This window comes from Zootermopsis nevadensis, unplaced genomic scaffold (assembly GCF_977971745.1).
Source record: "Zootermopsis nevadensis isolate Lab colony 2312 unplaced genomic scaffold, Znev_1.0 Znev_ptg000045l, whole genome shotgun sequence".
NCBI lineage: Eukaryota > Metazoa > Arthropoda > Insecta > Blattodea > Termopsidae > Zootermopsis > Zootermopsis nevadensis.
In genome coordinates, this window is record NW_028259177.1 from 2,407,349 (window position 1) to 2,425,139 (window position 17,791).

The 17,791-nt window shown below is 35.9% G+C and overlaps 1 protein-coding gene across 1 annotated transcript; it reads left to right on the top strand.

Annotated features, from left to right (window-relative positions):
• Positions 1-2,255: 2,255 nt before the first annotated feature.
• Positions 2,256-17,401, top strand: LOC147871643 (ryanodine receptor-like). The gene is made up of 9 exons (XM_087360557.1): positions 2,256-3,497; positions 6,358-6,517; positions 7,231-7,507; positions 8,492-8,689; positions 11,172-11,277; positions 12,068-12,150; positions 13,232-13,422; positions 16,283-16,442; positions 17,156-17,401. Exons 3-6 carry the CDS (start codon positions 7,413-7,415, stop codon positions 12,098-12,100), a joined length of 432 nt encoding a protein of 143 aa, XP_087216683.1. The 5' UTR covers positions 2,256-3,497; positions 6,358-6,517; positions 7,231-7,412; the 3' UTR covers positions 12,101-12,150; positions 13,232-13,422; positions 16,283-16,442; positions 17,156-17,401.
• The last annotated feature ends 390 nt before the right edge of the window (positions 17,402-17,791 follow it).

Consider the following 17,791-nt stretch of genomic DNA (forward strand, 5'->3'; position numbering starts at 1 on the left):
CAGTTTCATTTTAAAGGTGACAGGATTACAGTTTCCTATGTAGAGAATCTGAGTGTAAATATTGTACTGTACGTGTTTCTGAAATATTTGCTTCGGCTAATTAATACCACTGGAATATAATAGAATTTCCTGCGAGGATTTGCGAGTAGTTCTTCCTGCTTTGCTCATCCTAATACTTATACAATATTAGTGCCATAATTAAATTTATAATTTTAAACTGTATTTTATAATAGTTTACGTAAACAAATTCTTCTCGTCGTTATTCAGATTATACATTTTTAAGTGTTGCGTAAGGTTTTTACGCATGCTTGTATTAAATTCATTGAATCCCATTCTGCTGTAATTAAAATGAATTTTAATTCTTATCTGTAAATTTTATATCAGTTCTGACATGGTGCTTTATCCTCCTTACGTATTTTTACATACTTGAGACCTACAAATCTTCTTCAGATATTTACGACAAAAATTCCGAACACAAGATGGAAGAGAATTCACAGACCCCACAGCAGTAGAATCTTACTTCTGTAGTTTGACTTTGTAGACATTTCGTTGTGTTAAGTGTGCAAATAGGAATTGGAATCAGCACAGCACATAATTATAAAACATAACTTTGCTAATATTTTAAAAAGAAGTTAAGTATGACTTTGAATTATAAGGTATTCAGGGGAAAAAACATGCAACAGGTTTTGTACGCAGCGTATTCATAATTTTTTTAGGTTACAGGAGCATGTGATACGTGAATGAAAGCTCACTTTTTGTGGAATGTATGTGGTCTTCATGTGAACACATGTTCGGTCTGAGATCTTTCAGCCCTGTGGACTCGCTGTAGTCCACAACACATGACCTTTAATCTCCTCAGGAACAGTTTCAACTTTACTTACATTTCCTGAACTGTGTGTGGGTTGGTGCATGATTTTTTGAGGTACCCCCCCCCCCCCCCCCCCCCCTTAGGAAGCAGTCGCAGGGATTTTTGTCTGGTGAGGATTTCAACTGAACTATGCCTATGGGCTTTCAGAATGAACAGAATTGGCATTCACTGACTGCTTATTCAGTAAATGTGTTTTGTGAGTGTCAAACTAGTCTTGTGTTTTTCCATATGATTCTTATTTTGTCAGTGTCGAGTCTTAAAAATTTTGTGTTCATCTTTTTGGCCTAATTTGATTGTATATTCATAAGTTACTGTAGTATATGTTAAATAAATTTTGAGTTTGGTAATTATCTGAAGTAATGATTTTGTCTTTCAGGGAGGTTTGTAAAAATGAATATATTGTTCCGTTGGGTCCAGAGTTAAAGGAATTATATGAAGATCCTGCAATGGACCATAGTCTGCGCTGCCTAAAAACAGAATCAGTAAGACCACAGATGAATATGACAGACGTACATTTTTAAATTATTGTAAGAAGAATAGAAAATATTATTAGAATTCTGTTTTGCTAATAAAATGTTGTTAAACTTGTTGTACTCTGTGAAAAAGGAGAAAATATGTACACACACGTGCACGTAAAAACTTTATAATGCTGAATCAGGATTACATTTTTTTTGATATTGGGAAGTTTTATTAAAATTTGTTGGCATTTTCCAATTTTGGTTACAATTGCATTATATTAATGGACACTTTACTGAAAATGAAAATGACTTGGTTGGGAACCCGCGGGCTACCTTCCTGATTCGATTTTATTGAAGTCTGTGATGTGATTGGTTCTTATTCTCACAGTTACAGTTGAAACCTGTTTGTAGTAAAGCAACAAATTGGATAAAATATTTCTTAAACTGCACGTTTGGTTCCACAGGGTCCCATTTTTATATTAATGATAAAATTTTAATAAATGATGTGTTTCTATCATATGGCCAGTCAGATTGCTTCTAAGTCGAATATTTACGTATTCAATGAATTCAATTAAAGATAAAGATTTCCGTCTTCTGGGATGTTGCGCCGTGTAGTCTGGTCGATGTTAACCAACGTTTCGGAGGTCATACTGCCTCCGTCATCAGGGCGATTAAAGATAGTTTTTGTGGGACCAGTTACAAGAGACTACTGTGTATAAATTGTATAAACTTGGGCATTTGTGGAATGGTTTGATTCGATTTATTCTTTATAAAGAGCTGTGCGTGTACTAATGAAAATGTTCGATGTTATTTCAGGCCCTTGCTGAAATTGTTGGAGGATGTTGTTAAGTCGCTGATCATGATTGATCCAGGGACTTGGGATGAATCATTTCAGGAAGGTAATTTTTGTATGTGTATAATAATTTGAGATAAAAGCTGGAAAGAGAGAGCATTTAAATATTAACCTTTCTTGGCCTTGCATTATGGCTTATGTGCGTTCGAGCTGGCCACTAGCATACAACTAAACCATTAATGTTTTAGGTATGACATTTAAATTCCCGTGGTCTACGCACGTGTATATAAAGTGATCCTTGTTACGAAATACAGTGTATTTATTGCATTTTTAAGCTTAGAATGTCAAATGAAAGCTCTGTTCTTGAGAATGAACCCATTTACCTGAACGTAAAGTTTTTGTAAAAATCTGTCTTTATATACGTAACTACTTTACATTTATTTTCAGTTATTTCAGGTTTCTTTATGCCCGAACCCTCAGTTTTGTAGTCGTGTTGTACGACCTGACTGTTCGTGCCTCGACACAGGGTCTGTGAAGTTATTTCTAGACTGAGTTAGCTGTATGAATAACTTTTAATCTTTTCCTGTCAATTCACGATACAGAAATGCCCACATTTTCCATGATGATTTGATATCTGAAATGAACTCTTATCACATTGGAGGGAGTGAAATTAAATTTATTACTTCTTCTTACATTCAGAGTTTGTTGTCCTGCTGCTGACCATATGACTGCATCTTGACAATTTATTAGTAAAAATTGTCTACGTGATAAGTAAGTCACTGCAAAAGCAGGGAATTGAACCTGATGATGGCCACATTGGGCTGAAAATGCTGTTCTAGAGAAATTACATTGAACTGAGTGTGTGAAAAGTGAGAAAGAAGGAAAACCAAGGAGTGAAATCTCATCAACACTTGTTTCTTTATAGAGCTGAGAAGTCATAAATGAAATCACTTTATAAATACAAATCAAGGAGTGATTTGCTGGGAATAAGAAACTGTCTTCACACTTGTCAGTAGTTACCAGTGCAGGATACAGGTTGCAGCACTTGAATTGTCCATTAATAAGACCTTCCTTTCTTTGTAACGAGTTTAATGACGCACTCGTGGCTTCAGAACTAGCCATATGGTCTTGTGTAATAACCCTGTAGTTAAGAGAGTCTTGGCTTACTTCAAGTCTGTTTCTATTAGGCCTCCAGCGTGGTTATTCAGAAGATGCTGTGTTGAAGCAGATGAACTTATAATGAATGGACCATCACCAGAACTTTCTTCAAGCAAACTGAAGCATAAACCATCGGGACGTCCGAGGAGAGGCTCGCTCTCACGAAACGTCACATACGACAAACTGGAAAATGCACAAATGAATGGTACGTTAGAACGAGGTAGGTATTCGTGGTTCTTCTGAAAATAATTAAGAATAGGTTATTAAACGTGGTTAAATTACATGTGCATTTGCAAAGGCAGTTGACTGAATTTCACACTTACTGCATATATTATCTGATTGAAAAGTATTTGTTGTAACTCAAAATGAAATTATATTATATTACTTTGATGATGTGATGTCTCAGAACAGTACGAGCACATAAAGACTTGTTTTAATTTGAAGAACGTGGAACTGCCTTTTGTCGCATGTTTAATATCAAACGTATTTCCAGTATGGCACGGTCATAGGCCAAAAGATTGAAAATTTAAATTTATATGCTTTATGATGTTAAGAGAACCGATGTGGTCATTTTATATAAAAAATATTATTTGTAACTAATTGAATTTATTTTAAAAAATTGTCTTTATTTACATAGTTACTGCACGCAACATAAATTAATAATATTTGACTGATGCATTTTAAAAAAGTTTAACCATTGATATTATTGCTTTGTGTAAGTAACGCTGGTTTAAGGCAAATCACTAGATTACAAGAATTGACGTACATGAGAAGAATGTGGGGAGACATTGGTGATTGAAATCAATATTATTAGGCTGCAGTAATCAAAGAACATACTTAACCATGTGCTGTGATAGTAAAGCTTCACCAGCTGGAAGGAATTTACTTTTGTTGATTCCTGTTTTTCAAATCTTTTATTGTTATTTGGCTCTTAATAAGAACTGTTCAAATTTGGGTGATATTTCATATACGAAATTGTTACTTATTTACCATAATAGGTTTCTGTTCTTTGTTAAACAAATGTGTTTTGTCCTTTTTCATCCGGGTTTTACAACGGTGTACGAGGTTTGACTGTTTTGAAAGTAGGGAAGTGGGTTCAAGCTCTCGTGGCAGTTCGTTCTTAATCCGATCTTTTTTTGTGGTGATGTAACGTCTTTAAGACAAAGTAACTGCTTATGGTTTCCACTGTTGGATGTACTTGTAATGTAAGTCTTCTGGGTTGTGACACCGTGTAGTCTTATAAGTAATTAATAATGTCCCAGGGGAGCATATCACTTGTTAAAGATGGAATTCATACACATTTCTGCCCAGAAGGTGGAGGTGCTATGTTCCTCTGACCCCCTGTAAGACTATATGATTTTATAACCAGATGACTGCATTCCACATCTTTAATACCATGAGAATCTGAAATCTAGGCTGTGCTGTATCAGCGAGCGTCTTGAGGAAGTAGCTTTAGTTTGGAGTTGGAGATGTTAAGAATCTCCAAAATACTATCAATGCTCCCTGCATCCATGCAGTTACGTTGTCCAGAAAGGGGACCTAAATTGTTAGAAAAGTAATTATTGTAATTATATTTTGTTTATTTGAAACATGTTTTAGTACTGAATGTCATTGACACGTATGGTCTAATGGGTGCACAAAAGCAACGTAATTCATTAATGGAACACGTGAATTTTGCTGCCATAGATTATGCATGTTTTCAAGTATGCTATACCTACAACACAATACTTGGCTTATTTTATAGAGAATAATAATAATTTGTGCCTGAGATTTGAGTTTTTCATGGCAATGAAGATGGCAGTCATTGTCATAATTTGCATGAAAGTGTGTTAAAAGCCCACAATAATTAAATGTTATATTGTTACTAAAACGTGCTATTAAACATTAAGAGAATGCTTAAAATATTCTCAGAGAAATAATTTGGTTCACATTAAATATTGTTTATATGACAGCTGGGAATATTGTACAATGACATGACTGTCTCTCTGTGGGACTGTGGCTCTTAACTGGCCCATTGGCCACCCCCAGATGATACATGAATGAAAATGGAGCGTCAGTGAAATGATATTTGCAGGTAGAAACTGGAAAACTCAGGGAAAAACAAGTCCGAATGCATATTTGTCCCCCGCAAATCCCATATAGGCTGCCCTGGGCATGAACGTGAGCTTCACTGGTGAGAAGTCAGTGAATTATCACCTGTGCCCTGCCATGCCGTCTCGGTATCTGCCTTACGTGTTGCATCCAGCACCTCGGCTTATAGAGACCGTGTGAGGCACAGACCGCGTTCGTCAGAGACACAGTCCGACGGCGATCTGTCCTGCATGGCATCAGGTGGGGTGAAATTTGAAAAAAATTTTGAAATTTCTCCAAAATTTTCGAAAAATCAAAAAACGCTGACAATTGTCTGAAAAGCGCAAAAAACCGAAATTTTTTGAAAAATTCCACTTTCAAAATTTTTTCAAAAATATAAAAAAATTTGGGTTTTGTGCGCTTTTCAGACAATTTCCAGCGTTTTTTGATTTTTCGAAAAAAATTTAAATTTTTTAAAAAAAATTAAAAAATCAAAAACCGCTGGAAAATGTCCAAATAGCGCACAAAACCAAAAAATTTGAAAAATTCCGCTTTCAACATTTTTTTCAAAAATTTCAAAATTTTTGGGTTTTGTGCACCTTTCAGATAATTTCTATCGTTTTTTGATTTTTCGAAAATTTTTAATTTTTTTTTCAAAACTCTCACCAAGGGATGCATGCCAACCTCAGCGAATGCCTCACTATGTCTCTGCCGGACTCGTCCTCGATCCGTGTCTCTCTACTGCTTTCTGTCGCACATTTTGCAACATCTCACAGTTAGAACATCTTGTAGAATAACCTGTCTTGACTGTGACCTATGTAGCAGGTACTTCGAGAGCAAAATTGACAAGTTTATTCGGTTCAGGATGTCTATTTCTCGGCCACCAATATTTCTGAATCTTGTCATTGCTTTTCGATAGGAAGGACAAAGTCATGGAAATAAGAGCTGAAAGTAGAATTGACATGTAATTGGAACTGTCGAATTATTTTAAAATATATATTTTATCATAGATTCTTCTCTCGTAAACGTGATTCAAGCAATGGTCGTCTGAAGAAGGTAAGAAGTCCAGAACCAGCTGTGGATGGAGATGTCAGTCCTGAGAGAAAACCAGTTGGCATGGGCCGCACTAGTAGACTACATGTGCGGACACCACGAGTGAGGGTCTCGCAGGTGAGCTTCTGTACAATAAGGTTGTAATAAGAGGTACATGAAATATCCATTTGACTTCTATTTAATAAAAGGTTATGTTTTGGAACTGGAAGTAAGCTCTAAGTCCAAATGCTTAAGAACTGATAATGTACTAGGACTGGCTAACTTTTAAGAGGTGTGACAGTTAAGTTTCCAGAATGCCTGCATACATTTTACATTCAGTAGCGAGTGACTAAGCAGCGATATGTGTTTTTTTTGCTGTTGAAGGAAATAAGGCAGTTGTGGATGAAACAGTGGCTTAGTTACGTCTTGGAAGAAAAACTAGTGATAGTTTGTTGGAGCAACACATTTACATCAGGTTTCATGTCAAGTTAAGCAGAAGTACGAGTGTCAACAGAGGCTTCTGGTGATGTTGCTATGGAAAAGTCATTTCAAGATTTTATTTCTCTAAAAAGAAGAATAATGGCTTCCTTATCCATCTTCAGGGCTTGTTACAGACAGTGTTTAATTTTGATATGACAGACTTTAAGACTTTTGTTCCTCTGTGCAGAAATTTCTCATGTACTGTCTCTAATTCTTTTGGCATTCTGCAGTTTGAGGCTAAGCAGAAAAACACTTCCATCTACGGTGTTGCATTTATGCCCTCTTATTCAGTTGTGCGTTACTTCATATTCTGCTAATTTCATTTCAGTAATAAATATAAATTAATTAATGAGTAAACAAATTGCTTTCAGACGGACTTGAAAATTATTCCACCTACCATCCCAGACAGAAGTCCAAAGGTAATGTCTGTCCCAGCTGTCTCAGGAGCGGAATCTATTGGAAATGAGATATTCGACTCATCAACGAGTACTTCTATGGTGTAAGGATCTTTCCTGGACAGGACCCAACTCATGTGTACGTGGGCTGGGTAACAATGCAGTATCACTTCTTCAGCAAGGATTTCAATCAGAGTAGTGTCCGCAAGGCTTCTGTTATGATTGTGGATGACGATGACAGAATTATTGAAAGGTGACAACATAATCCTCTGTGTTCTAATTTTTTTGGCACGTTCTGCAATAGCGATGGCTTACGTAATGTTACAAGTAACTATTTAAGTTTATTCCAATTAAAACTGAGCTGTTATGTATACATAATTAAGTTTATAGTCTTTTGAGTTTAGAAACATTGGAATGCTTTTCTTTTTGTAAGGAAAGGTGGTCTTATGTTATTATTACACCGTTTTAGTTCACATGTGTACATCCCACTAATTATTTTAGATTCATTTTGTGATATCACTAAATTTGGTATGTCTGTCATGCAATTAAAAGCCATACCACCTTTATACCCTCTAATTTCCCACAACCAGTAAAGCCATCTTGGCTGCATTACAAACATATGAGGTGGGATTCATTTCCTCGTTCACAAGACTCCTCATTGTTCACTGGTACTAATACTTTTTATCTTTGAAATTATGAAATTTGAAAGCAAACTATTAAGTTTTGTTACAATAGCATTGATCGTCAGAGTCATAAAATGAGTCAGCACTGTAAGGTGATTCAGACAGAAATTTAGTTACAGAATTACAGAATTTTGCACCAACATTTGCATAATTTATTTATATAATCTAGATTGTAGGGCATTTTTCAGATTCCTTCATTATTATTATATGTTTTGTGTGTTGTAACTTTAATACATACTGAGGAGATGGACAGGATTTTCTGTAACTACAAATATACAGCTGGCTCTTCTTAATGTGATACATCATCCAATATTTTTTTCACCTGGCTAAATGCATTAAATTATTTTAATTTTCTATATTCTGACATAAAAGTCTGCAAAACATTATTATTTACCAAAGCAAAATAATGAATGTAATCAGTCACTTTCAGGTCTTATTTTTATACAGTTCCTTCAGAACTTGCAACTACATGTGTCCGTCGGCCAGAACTTTTGCGACCACATGCTTATTAAAATGCACCCTTTAATAAATCATTGTTTCTCTCTTTTTTGCAGTTTCCACCAATGCTTGAAACCTCATCAGTGGGCACGAGTACCTAATCAATCTCTGCAAGTGCATGCCCTGAAGCTGTCAGACATTCGTGGTTGGAGTATGCTGTGTGAAGACGCTGTGTCCGTGTTGGCACTTCACATTCCAGAAGAAGACAGACGCATCGATATTTTGGAATTAATTGAGATGGAACGATTGCTGAGGTAACTGTGAACACCTCGTGACAGACGATAAATATTCATACACACACAATCTTCCTTTCTGTTCACATTCGATACTATGACAGATAAAGGACTTCATGGCATGGAGAAAGGAAACCTGTGATTATATAATGATTCCAAAACCATGCCAAGATGTTAACTACAGCAGTGAAACCATATGATGAAGCTTAGGTTAGGTTTCTCATTCCAACGATTACTTTCGTCAACACTGCATCTCAATACACTCATCTTAGCTCTGGTTCTTTGTATTTAAACTGTTTGAGCCAGGCAGCTAAAGTCAGTATAGTGACTGACTACAGGTTGAATGGTCAAGATTTAATTCCTGACAGTGACTCTGCATTGAGACTATCTGTGGGTCCCACCCGGCTTTCTGTCCAATGGGTACCAGGGGTCGTTTCCCCAGGAGTAAGGCTCGGCCAGGTCGTGACACTGACTACTTGCCTCCTTCTAGTGCCTGAGTTGAGAATGAGTGGGAGCTACACCTCCTCTCACCCCCCCCCCCCTCCCCCAAAGCACCAACATGGCCCCTTAGCAGTTTAGCTTTACTTTTAGTTTTACGAAATGTTTAGTCTAATAGTTTGAAAATACCCCAAGAAAACATTTTCTAAATTTGTCTGTCAAGAAATAACAATCTGAAAGCCGGCGAATTATCTTTCACAACCCACAATTTAGCAGTGAATTTGGTGTCATTAATTTTAGAGCCCGTTACTGCAGTTGAAGGAACTTATGCACTGGAGATGATATTCTTGCAAGTTAACAGAATGGATGAAATACTAAAGCCCCTTGCAGCGTAATTGATTATGGGATGATCACCTTTCAAATTATAACTTGTACCTCAAGGAAAAACGTAATAGTCCACCCAGGGTAACCCAGAAATCTGTAGCAAATAAGAGTCTTATTTGGCTAGAGAGCTCATTGCAGTTTCATTTTAAAGGTGACAGGATTACAGTTTCCTATGTAGAGAATCTGAGTGTAAATATTGTAGTGTACGTGTTTCTGAAATATTTGCTTTGGCTAATTAATATAATAGAATTTCATGCGAGGCTTTTGTCTTACAGTTTTCACGCCCACACTCTCACTTTGTACGTCGCGCTCTGCTACCAGTCCAATTATCGTGCAGCTCATGCCCTCTGTCTCCATGTGGACCAGAATCAACTATTATATGTCAGGGCCCTTGCGACAGGGTTTCTATGATCTGCTTCACTTGGAATCACGTGCTATTGCGATGCGAGTAGTTCTTCCTGAGGTGATAAAGTTGCGTCATATTGTGATAAATATGTATTTGTTTAAATCTTGTCAGTCTAATCACAATAAAATTCCTATTAAATATTAAAATATTACTATAATTAACATTTAAATATTTAAAAAATATATATAAAAAATATATTCCTGCTTTGTTCATCGTAATACTCATACAATATTAGTGCCATAATTAAATTTATAATTTTAAACTGTATTTTATAATAGTTTATGTAAACAAATTCTTCTCGTCGTTATTCAGATTATACATTTTTAAGTGTTGCGTAAGGTTTTTACACATGCTTGTCTTAAATTCAAAGAAATCCCATTCTGCTGTAATTAAAATGAATTTTAATTCTCATCTGTAAATTTTATATCAGTTCTGACATGGTGCTTTATCCTCCTTACGTATTTTTATGTACTTCAGACCTACAAATCTTCTTCAGATATTTACGACAAAAATTCCGAACACAAGATGGAAGAGAATTCACAGACCCCACAGCAGTAGAATCTTACTTCTGTAGTTTGACTTTGTAGACATTTCGTTGTGTTAAGTGTGCAAATAGGAATTGGAAGCATCACAGCACATAATTATAAAACATAACTTTGCTAATATTTTAACAAGAAGTTAAGTATGACTTTGAATTATAAGGTATTCAGGGAAAAACATGCAACAGGTTTTGTACGCAGTGTATACATAATTTTTTTAGGTTACAGGAGCATGTGATACGTGAATGAAAGCTCACATTTTGTGGAATGTATGTGGTATTCATGTGAACACATGTTCGGTCTGAGATCTTTCAGCCCTGTGGACTCGCTGTAGTCCACAACACATGACCTTTAATCTCCTCAGGAACAGTTTCAACTTTACTTACATTTCCTGAACTGAGTGTGGGTTGATGCATGATTTTTTGAGGTAGCCTCCCCCTTAGGAAGCAGTCACAGGGATTTTTGTCTGGTGAGGATTTCAACTGAACTATGCCTATGGGCTTTCAGAATGAACAGAATTGGCATTCACTGACTGCTTATTCAGTAAATGTGTTTTGTGAGTGTCAAACTAGTCTTGTGTTTTTCCATATGATTCTTATTTTGTCAGTGTCGAGTCTTAAAAATTTTGTGTTCATCTGTTTGGCCTAATTTGATTGTATATTCATAAGTTACTGTAGTATATGTTAATTAAATTTTGAGTTTGGTAATTATCTGAAGTAATGATTTTGTCTTTCAGGGAGGTTTGTAAAAATGAATATATCGTTCCGTTGGGTCCAGAGTTAAAGGAATTATATGAAGATCCTGCAATGGACCATAGTCTGCGCTACGTAAAAACAGAATCAGTAAGACCACAGATGAATATGACAGACATACATTTTTAAATTATTGTAAGAAGAATAGAAAATATTATTAGAATTCTGTTTTGCTAAGAAAATGTTAAACTTGTTGTACTCTGTGAAAAAGGAGAAAATACGTACACACACGTGCACGTAAAAACTTTATAATGCTGAATCAGGATTACATTTTTTTTGATATTGGGAAGTTTTATTAAAATTTTGTTGGCATTTTCCAATTTTGGTTACAATTGCATTATATTAATGGACACTTTATTGAAAATGAAAATGACTTGGTTGGGAACCCGCGGGCTACCTTCCTGATTCGAATTTATTGAAGTCTGTGATGTGATTGGTTCTTATTCTCGCAGTTACAGTTGATACCTGTTTGTAGTAAAGCAACAAATTGGATAAAATATTTCTTAAACTGCACGTTTGGTTCCACAGGGTCCCATTTTTATATTAATGATAAAATTTTAATAAATGATGTGTTTCTATCATATGGCCAGTCAGATTGCTTCTAAGTCGAATATTTACGTATTCAATGAATTCAATTAAAGATAAAGATTTCCGTCTTCTGGGATGTTGCGCCGTGTAGTCTGGTCGATGTTAACCAACGTTTCGGAGGTCATACTGCCTCCGTCATCAGGGCGATTAAAGATAGTTTTTGTGGGACCAGTTACAAGAGACTACTGTGTATAAATTGTATAAACTTGGGCATTTGTGGAATGGTTTGATTCGATTAATTCTTTATAAAGAGCTGTGCGTGTACTAATGAAAATGTTCGATGTTATTTCAGGCCCTTGCTGAAATTGTTGGAGGATGTTGTTAAGTCGCTGATCATGATTGATCCAGGGACTTGGGATGAATCATTTCAGGAAGGTAATTTTTGTATGTGTATAATAATTTGAGATAAAAGCTGGAAAGAGAGAGCATTTAAATATTAACCTTTCTTGGCCTTGCATTATGGCTTATGTGCGTTCGAGCTGGCCACTAGCATACAACTAAACCATTAATGTTTTAGGTATGACATTTAAATTCCCGTGGTCTACGCACGTGTATATAAAGTGATCCTTGTTACGAAATACAGTGTATTTATTGCATTTTTAAGCTTAGAATGTCAAATGAAAGCTCTGTTCTTGAGAATGAACCCATTTACCTGAACGTAAAGTTTTTGTAAAAATCTGTCTTTATATACGTAACTACTTTACATTTATTTTCAGTTATTTCAGGTTTCTTTATGCCCGAACCCTCAGTTTTGTAGTCGTGTTGTACGACCTGACTGTTCGTGCCTCGACACAGGGTCTGTGAAGTTATTTCTAGACTGAGTTAGCTGTATGAATAACTTTTAATCTTTTCCTGTCAATTCACGATACAGAAATGCCCACATTTTCCATGATGATTTGATATCTGAAATGAACTCTTATCACATTGGAGGGAGTGAAATTAAATTTATTACTTCTTCTTACATTCAGAGTTTGTTGTCCTGCTGCTGACCATATGACTGCATCTTGACAATTTATTAGTAAAAATTGTCTACGTGATAAGTAAGTCACTGCAAAAGCAGGGAATTGAACCTGATGATGGCCACATTGGGCTGAAAATGCTGTTCTAGAGAAATTACATTGAACTGAGTGTGTGAAAAGTGAGAAAGAAGGAAAACCAAGGAGTGAAATCTCATCAACACTTGTTTCTTTATAGAGCTGAGAAGTCATAAATGAAATCACTTTATAAATACAAATCAAGGAGTGATTTGCTGGGAATAAGAAACTGTCTTCACACTTGTCAGTAGTTACCAGTGCAGGATACAGGTTGCAGCACTTGAATTGTCCATTAATAAGACCTTCCTTTCTTTGTAACGAGTTTAATGACGCACTCGTGGCTTCAGAACTAGCCATATGGTCTTGTGTAATAACCCTGTAGTTAAGAGAGTCTTGGCTTACTTCAAGTCTGTTTCTATTAGGCCTCCAGCGTGGTTATTCAGAAGATGCTGTGTTGAAGCAGATGAACTTATAATGAATGGACCATCACCAGAACTTTCTTCAAGCAAACTGAAGCATAAACCATCGGGACGTCCGAGGAGAGGCTCGCTCTCACGAAACGTCACATACGACAAACTGGAAAATGCACAAATGAATGGTACGTTAGAACGAGGTAGGTATTCGTGGTTCTTCTGAAAATAATTAAGAATAGGTTATTAAACGTGGTTAAATTACATGTGCATTTGCAAAGGCAGTTGACTGAATTTCACACTTACTGCATATATTATCTGATTGAAAAGTATTTGTTGTAACTCAAAATGAAATTATATTATATTACTTTGATGATGTGATGTCTCAGAACAGTACGAGCACATAAAGACTTGTTTTAATTTGAAGAACGTGGAACTGCCTTTTGTCGCATGTTTAATATCAAACGTATTTCCAGTATGGCACGGTCATAGGCCGAAAGATTGAAAATTTAAATTTATATGCTTTATGATGTTAAGAGAACCGATGTGGTCATTTTATATAAAAAATATTATTTGTAACTAATTGAATTTATTTTAAAAAATTGTCTTTATTTACATAGTTACTGCACGCAACATAAATTAATAATATTTGACTGATGCATTTTAAAAAAGTTTAACCATTGATATTATTGCTTTGTGTAAGTAACGCTGGTTTAAGGCAAATCACTAGATTACAAGAATTGACGTACATGAGAAGAATGTGGGGAGACATTGGTGATTGAAATCAATATTATTAGGCTGCAGTAATCAAAGAACATACTTAACCATGTGCTGTGATAGTAAAGCTTCACCAGCTGGAAGGAATTTACTTTTGTTGATTCCTGTTTTTCAAATCTTTTATTGTTATTTGGCTCTTAATAAGAACTGTTCAAATTTGGGTGATATTTCATATACGAAATTGTTACTTATTTACCATAATAGGTTTCTGTTCTTTGTTAAACAAATGTGTTTTGTCCTTTTTCATCCGGGTTTTACAACGGTGTACGAGGTTTGACTGTTTTGAAAGTAGGGAAGTGGGTTCAAGCTCTCGTGGCAGTTCGTTCTTAATCCGATCTTTTTTTGTGGTGATGTAACGTCTTTAAGACAAAGTAACTGCTTATGGTTTCCACTGTTGGATGTACTTGTAATGTAAGTCTTCTGGGTTGTGACACCGTGTAGTCTTATAAGTAATTAATAATGTCCCAGGGGAGCATATCACTTGTTAAAGATGGAATTCATACACATTTCTGCCCAGAAGGTGGAGGTGCTATGTTCCTCTGACCCCCTGTAAGACTATATGATTTTATAACCAGATGACTGCATTCCACATCTTTAATACCATGAGAATCTGAAATCTAGGCTGTGCTGTATCAGCGAGCGTCTTGAGGAAGTAGCTTTAGTTTGGAGTTGGAGATGTTAAGAATCTCCAAAATACTATCAATGCTCCCTGCATCCATGCAGTTACGTTGTCCAGAAAGGGGACCTAAATTGTTAGAAAAGTAATTATTGTAATTATATTTTGTTTATTTGAAACATGTTTTAGTACTGAATGTCATTGACACGTATGGTCTAATGGGTGCACAAAAGCAACGTAATTCATTAATGGAACACGTGAATTTTGCTGCCATAGATTATGCATGTTTTCAAGTATGCTATACCTACAACACAATACTTGGCTTATTTTATAGAGAATAATAATAATTTGTGCCTGAGATTTGAGTTTTTCATGGCAATGAAGATGGCAGTCATTGTCATAATTTGCATGAAAGTGTGTTAAAAGCCCACAATAATTAAATGTTATATTGTTACTAAAACGTGCTATTAAACATTAAGAGAATGCTTAAAATATTCTCAGAGAAATAATTTGGTTCACATTAAATATTGTTTATATGACAGCTGGGAATATTGTACAATGACATGACTGTCTCTCTGTGGGACTGTGGCTCTTAACTGGCCCATTGGCCACCCCCAGATGATACATGAATGAAAATGGAGCGTCAGTGAAATGATATTTGCAGGTAGAAACTGGAAAACTCAGGGAAAAACAAGTCCGAATGCATATTTGTCCCCCGCAAATCCCATATAGGCTGCCCTGGGCATGAACGTGAGCTTCACTGGTGAGAAGTCAGTGAATTATCACCTGTGCCCTGCCATGCCGTCTCGGTATCTGCCTTACGTGTTGCATCCAGCACCTCGGCTTATAGAGACCGTGTGAGGCACAGACCGCGTTCGTCAGAGACACAGTCCGACGGCGATCTGTCCTGCATGGCATCAGGTGGGGTGAAATTTGAAAAAAATTTTGAAATTTCTCCAAAATTTTCGAAAAATCAAAAAACGCTGACAATTGTCTGAAAAGCGCAAAAAACCGAAATTTTTTGAAAAATTCCACTTTCAAAATTTTTTCAAAAATATAAAAAAATTTGGGTTTTGTGCGCTTTTCAGACAATTTCCAGCGTTTTTTGATTTTTCGAAAAAAATTTAAAATTTTTAAAAAAAATTAAAAAATCAAAAACCGCTGGAAAATGTCCAAATAGCGCACAAAACCAAAAAATTTGAAAAATTCCGCTTTCAACATTTTTTTCAAAAATTTCAAAATTTTTGGGTTTTGTGCACCTTTCAGATAATTTCTATCGTTTTTTGATTTTTCGAAAATTTTTAATTTTTTTTTCAAAACTCTCACCAAGGGATGCATGCCAACCTCAGCGAATGCCTCACTATGTCTCTGCCGGACTCGTCCTCGATCCGTGTCTCTCTACTGCTTTCTGTCGCACATTTTGCAACATCTCACAGTTAGAACATCTTGTAGAATAACCTGTCTTGACTGTGACCTATGTAGCAGGTACTTCGAGAGCAAAATTGACAAGTTTATTCGGTTCAGGATGTCTATTTCTCGGCCACCAATATTTCTGAATCTTGTCATTGCTTTTCGATAGGAAGGACAAAGTCATGGAAATAAGAGCTGAAAGTAGAATTGACATGTAATTGGAACTGTCGAATTATTTTAAAATATATATTTTATCATAGATTCTTCTCTCGTAAACGTGATTCAAGCAATGGTCGTCTGAAGAAGGTAAGAAGTCCAGAACCAGCTGTGGATGGAGATGTCAGTCCTGAGAGAAAACCAGTTGGCATGGGCCGCACTAGTAGACTACATGTGCGGACACCACGAGTGAGGGTCTCGCAGGTGAGCTTCTGTACAATAAGGTTGTAATAAGAGGTACATGAAATATCCATTTGACTTCTATTTAATAAAAGGTTATGTTTTGGAACTGGAAGTAAGCTCTAAGTCCAAATGCTTAAGAACTGATAATGTACTAGGACTGGCTAACTTTTAAGAGGTGTGACAGTTAAGTTTCCAGAATGCCTGCATACATTTTACATTCAGTAGCGAGTGACTAAGCAGCGATATGTGTTTTTTTTGCTGTTGAAGGAAATAAGGCAGTTGTGGATGAAACAGTGGCTTAGTTACGTCTTGGAAGAAAAACTAGTGATAGTTTGTTGGAGCAACACATTTACATCAGGTTTCATGTCAAGTTAAGCAGAAGTACGAGTGTCAACAGAGGCTTCTGGTGATGTTGCTATGGAAAAGTCAATTCAAGATTTTATTTCTCTAAAAAGAAGAATAATGGCTTCCTTATCCATCTTCAGGGCTTGTTACAGACAGTGTTTAATTTTGATATGACAGACTTTAAGACTTTTGTTCCTCTGTGCAGAAATTTCTCATGTACTGTCTCTAATTCTTTTGGCATTCTGCAGTTGGAGGCTAAGCAGAAAAACACTTCCATCTACGGTGTTGCATTTATGCCCTCTTATTCAGTTGTGCGTTACTTCATATTCTGCTAATTTCATTTCAGTAATAAATATAAATTAATTAATGAGTAAACAAATTGCTTTCAGACGGACTTGAAAATTATTCCACCTACCATCCCAGACAGAAGTCCAAAGGTAATGTCTGTCCCAGCTGTCTCAGGAGCGGAATCTATTGGCAATGAGATATTCGACTCATCAATGAGTACTTCTATGGTGTAAGGATCTTCCCTGGACAGGAACCAACTCATGTGTACGTGGGCTGGGTAGCAACGCAGTATCACTTCTTCAGCAAGGATTTCAATCAGAGTAGTGTCCGCAAGGCTTCTGTTATGATTGTGGATGACCACGACAGAATTATTGAAAGGTGACAACATAATCCTCTGTGTTCTAATTTTCTTGCCACATTCTGCAATAGCGATGGCTTACGTAATGTTACAAGTAACTATTTAAGTTTATTCCAATTAAAACTGAGCTGTTATGTATACATAATTAAGTTTATAGTCTTTTAAGTTTAGAAACATTGGAATGCTTTTCTTTTTGTAAGGAAAGGTGGTCTTATGTTATTATTACACCGTTTTAGTTCACATGTGTACATCCCACTAATTATTTTAGATTCATTTTGTGATATCACTAAATTTGGTATGTCTGTTATGCAATTAAAAGCCATACCACCTTTATACCCTCTAATTTCCCACAACCAGTAATGCCATCTTGGCTGCATTA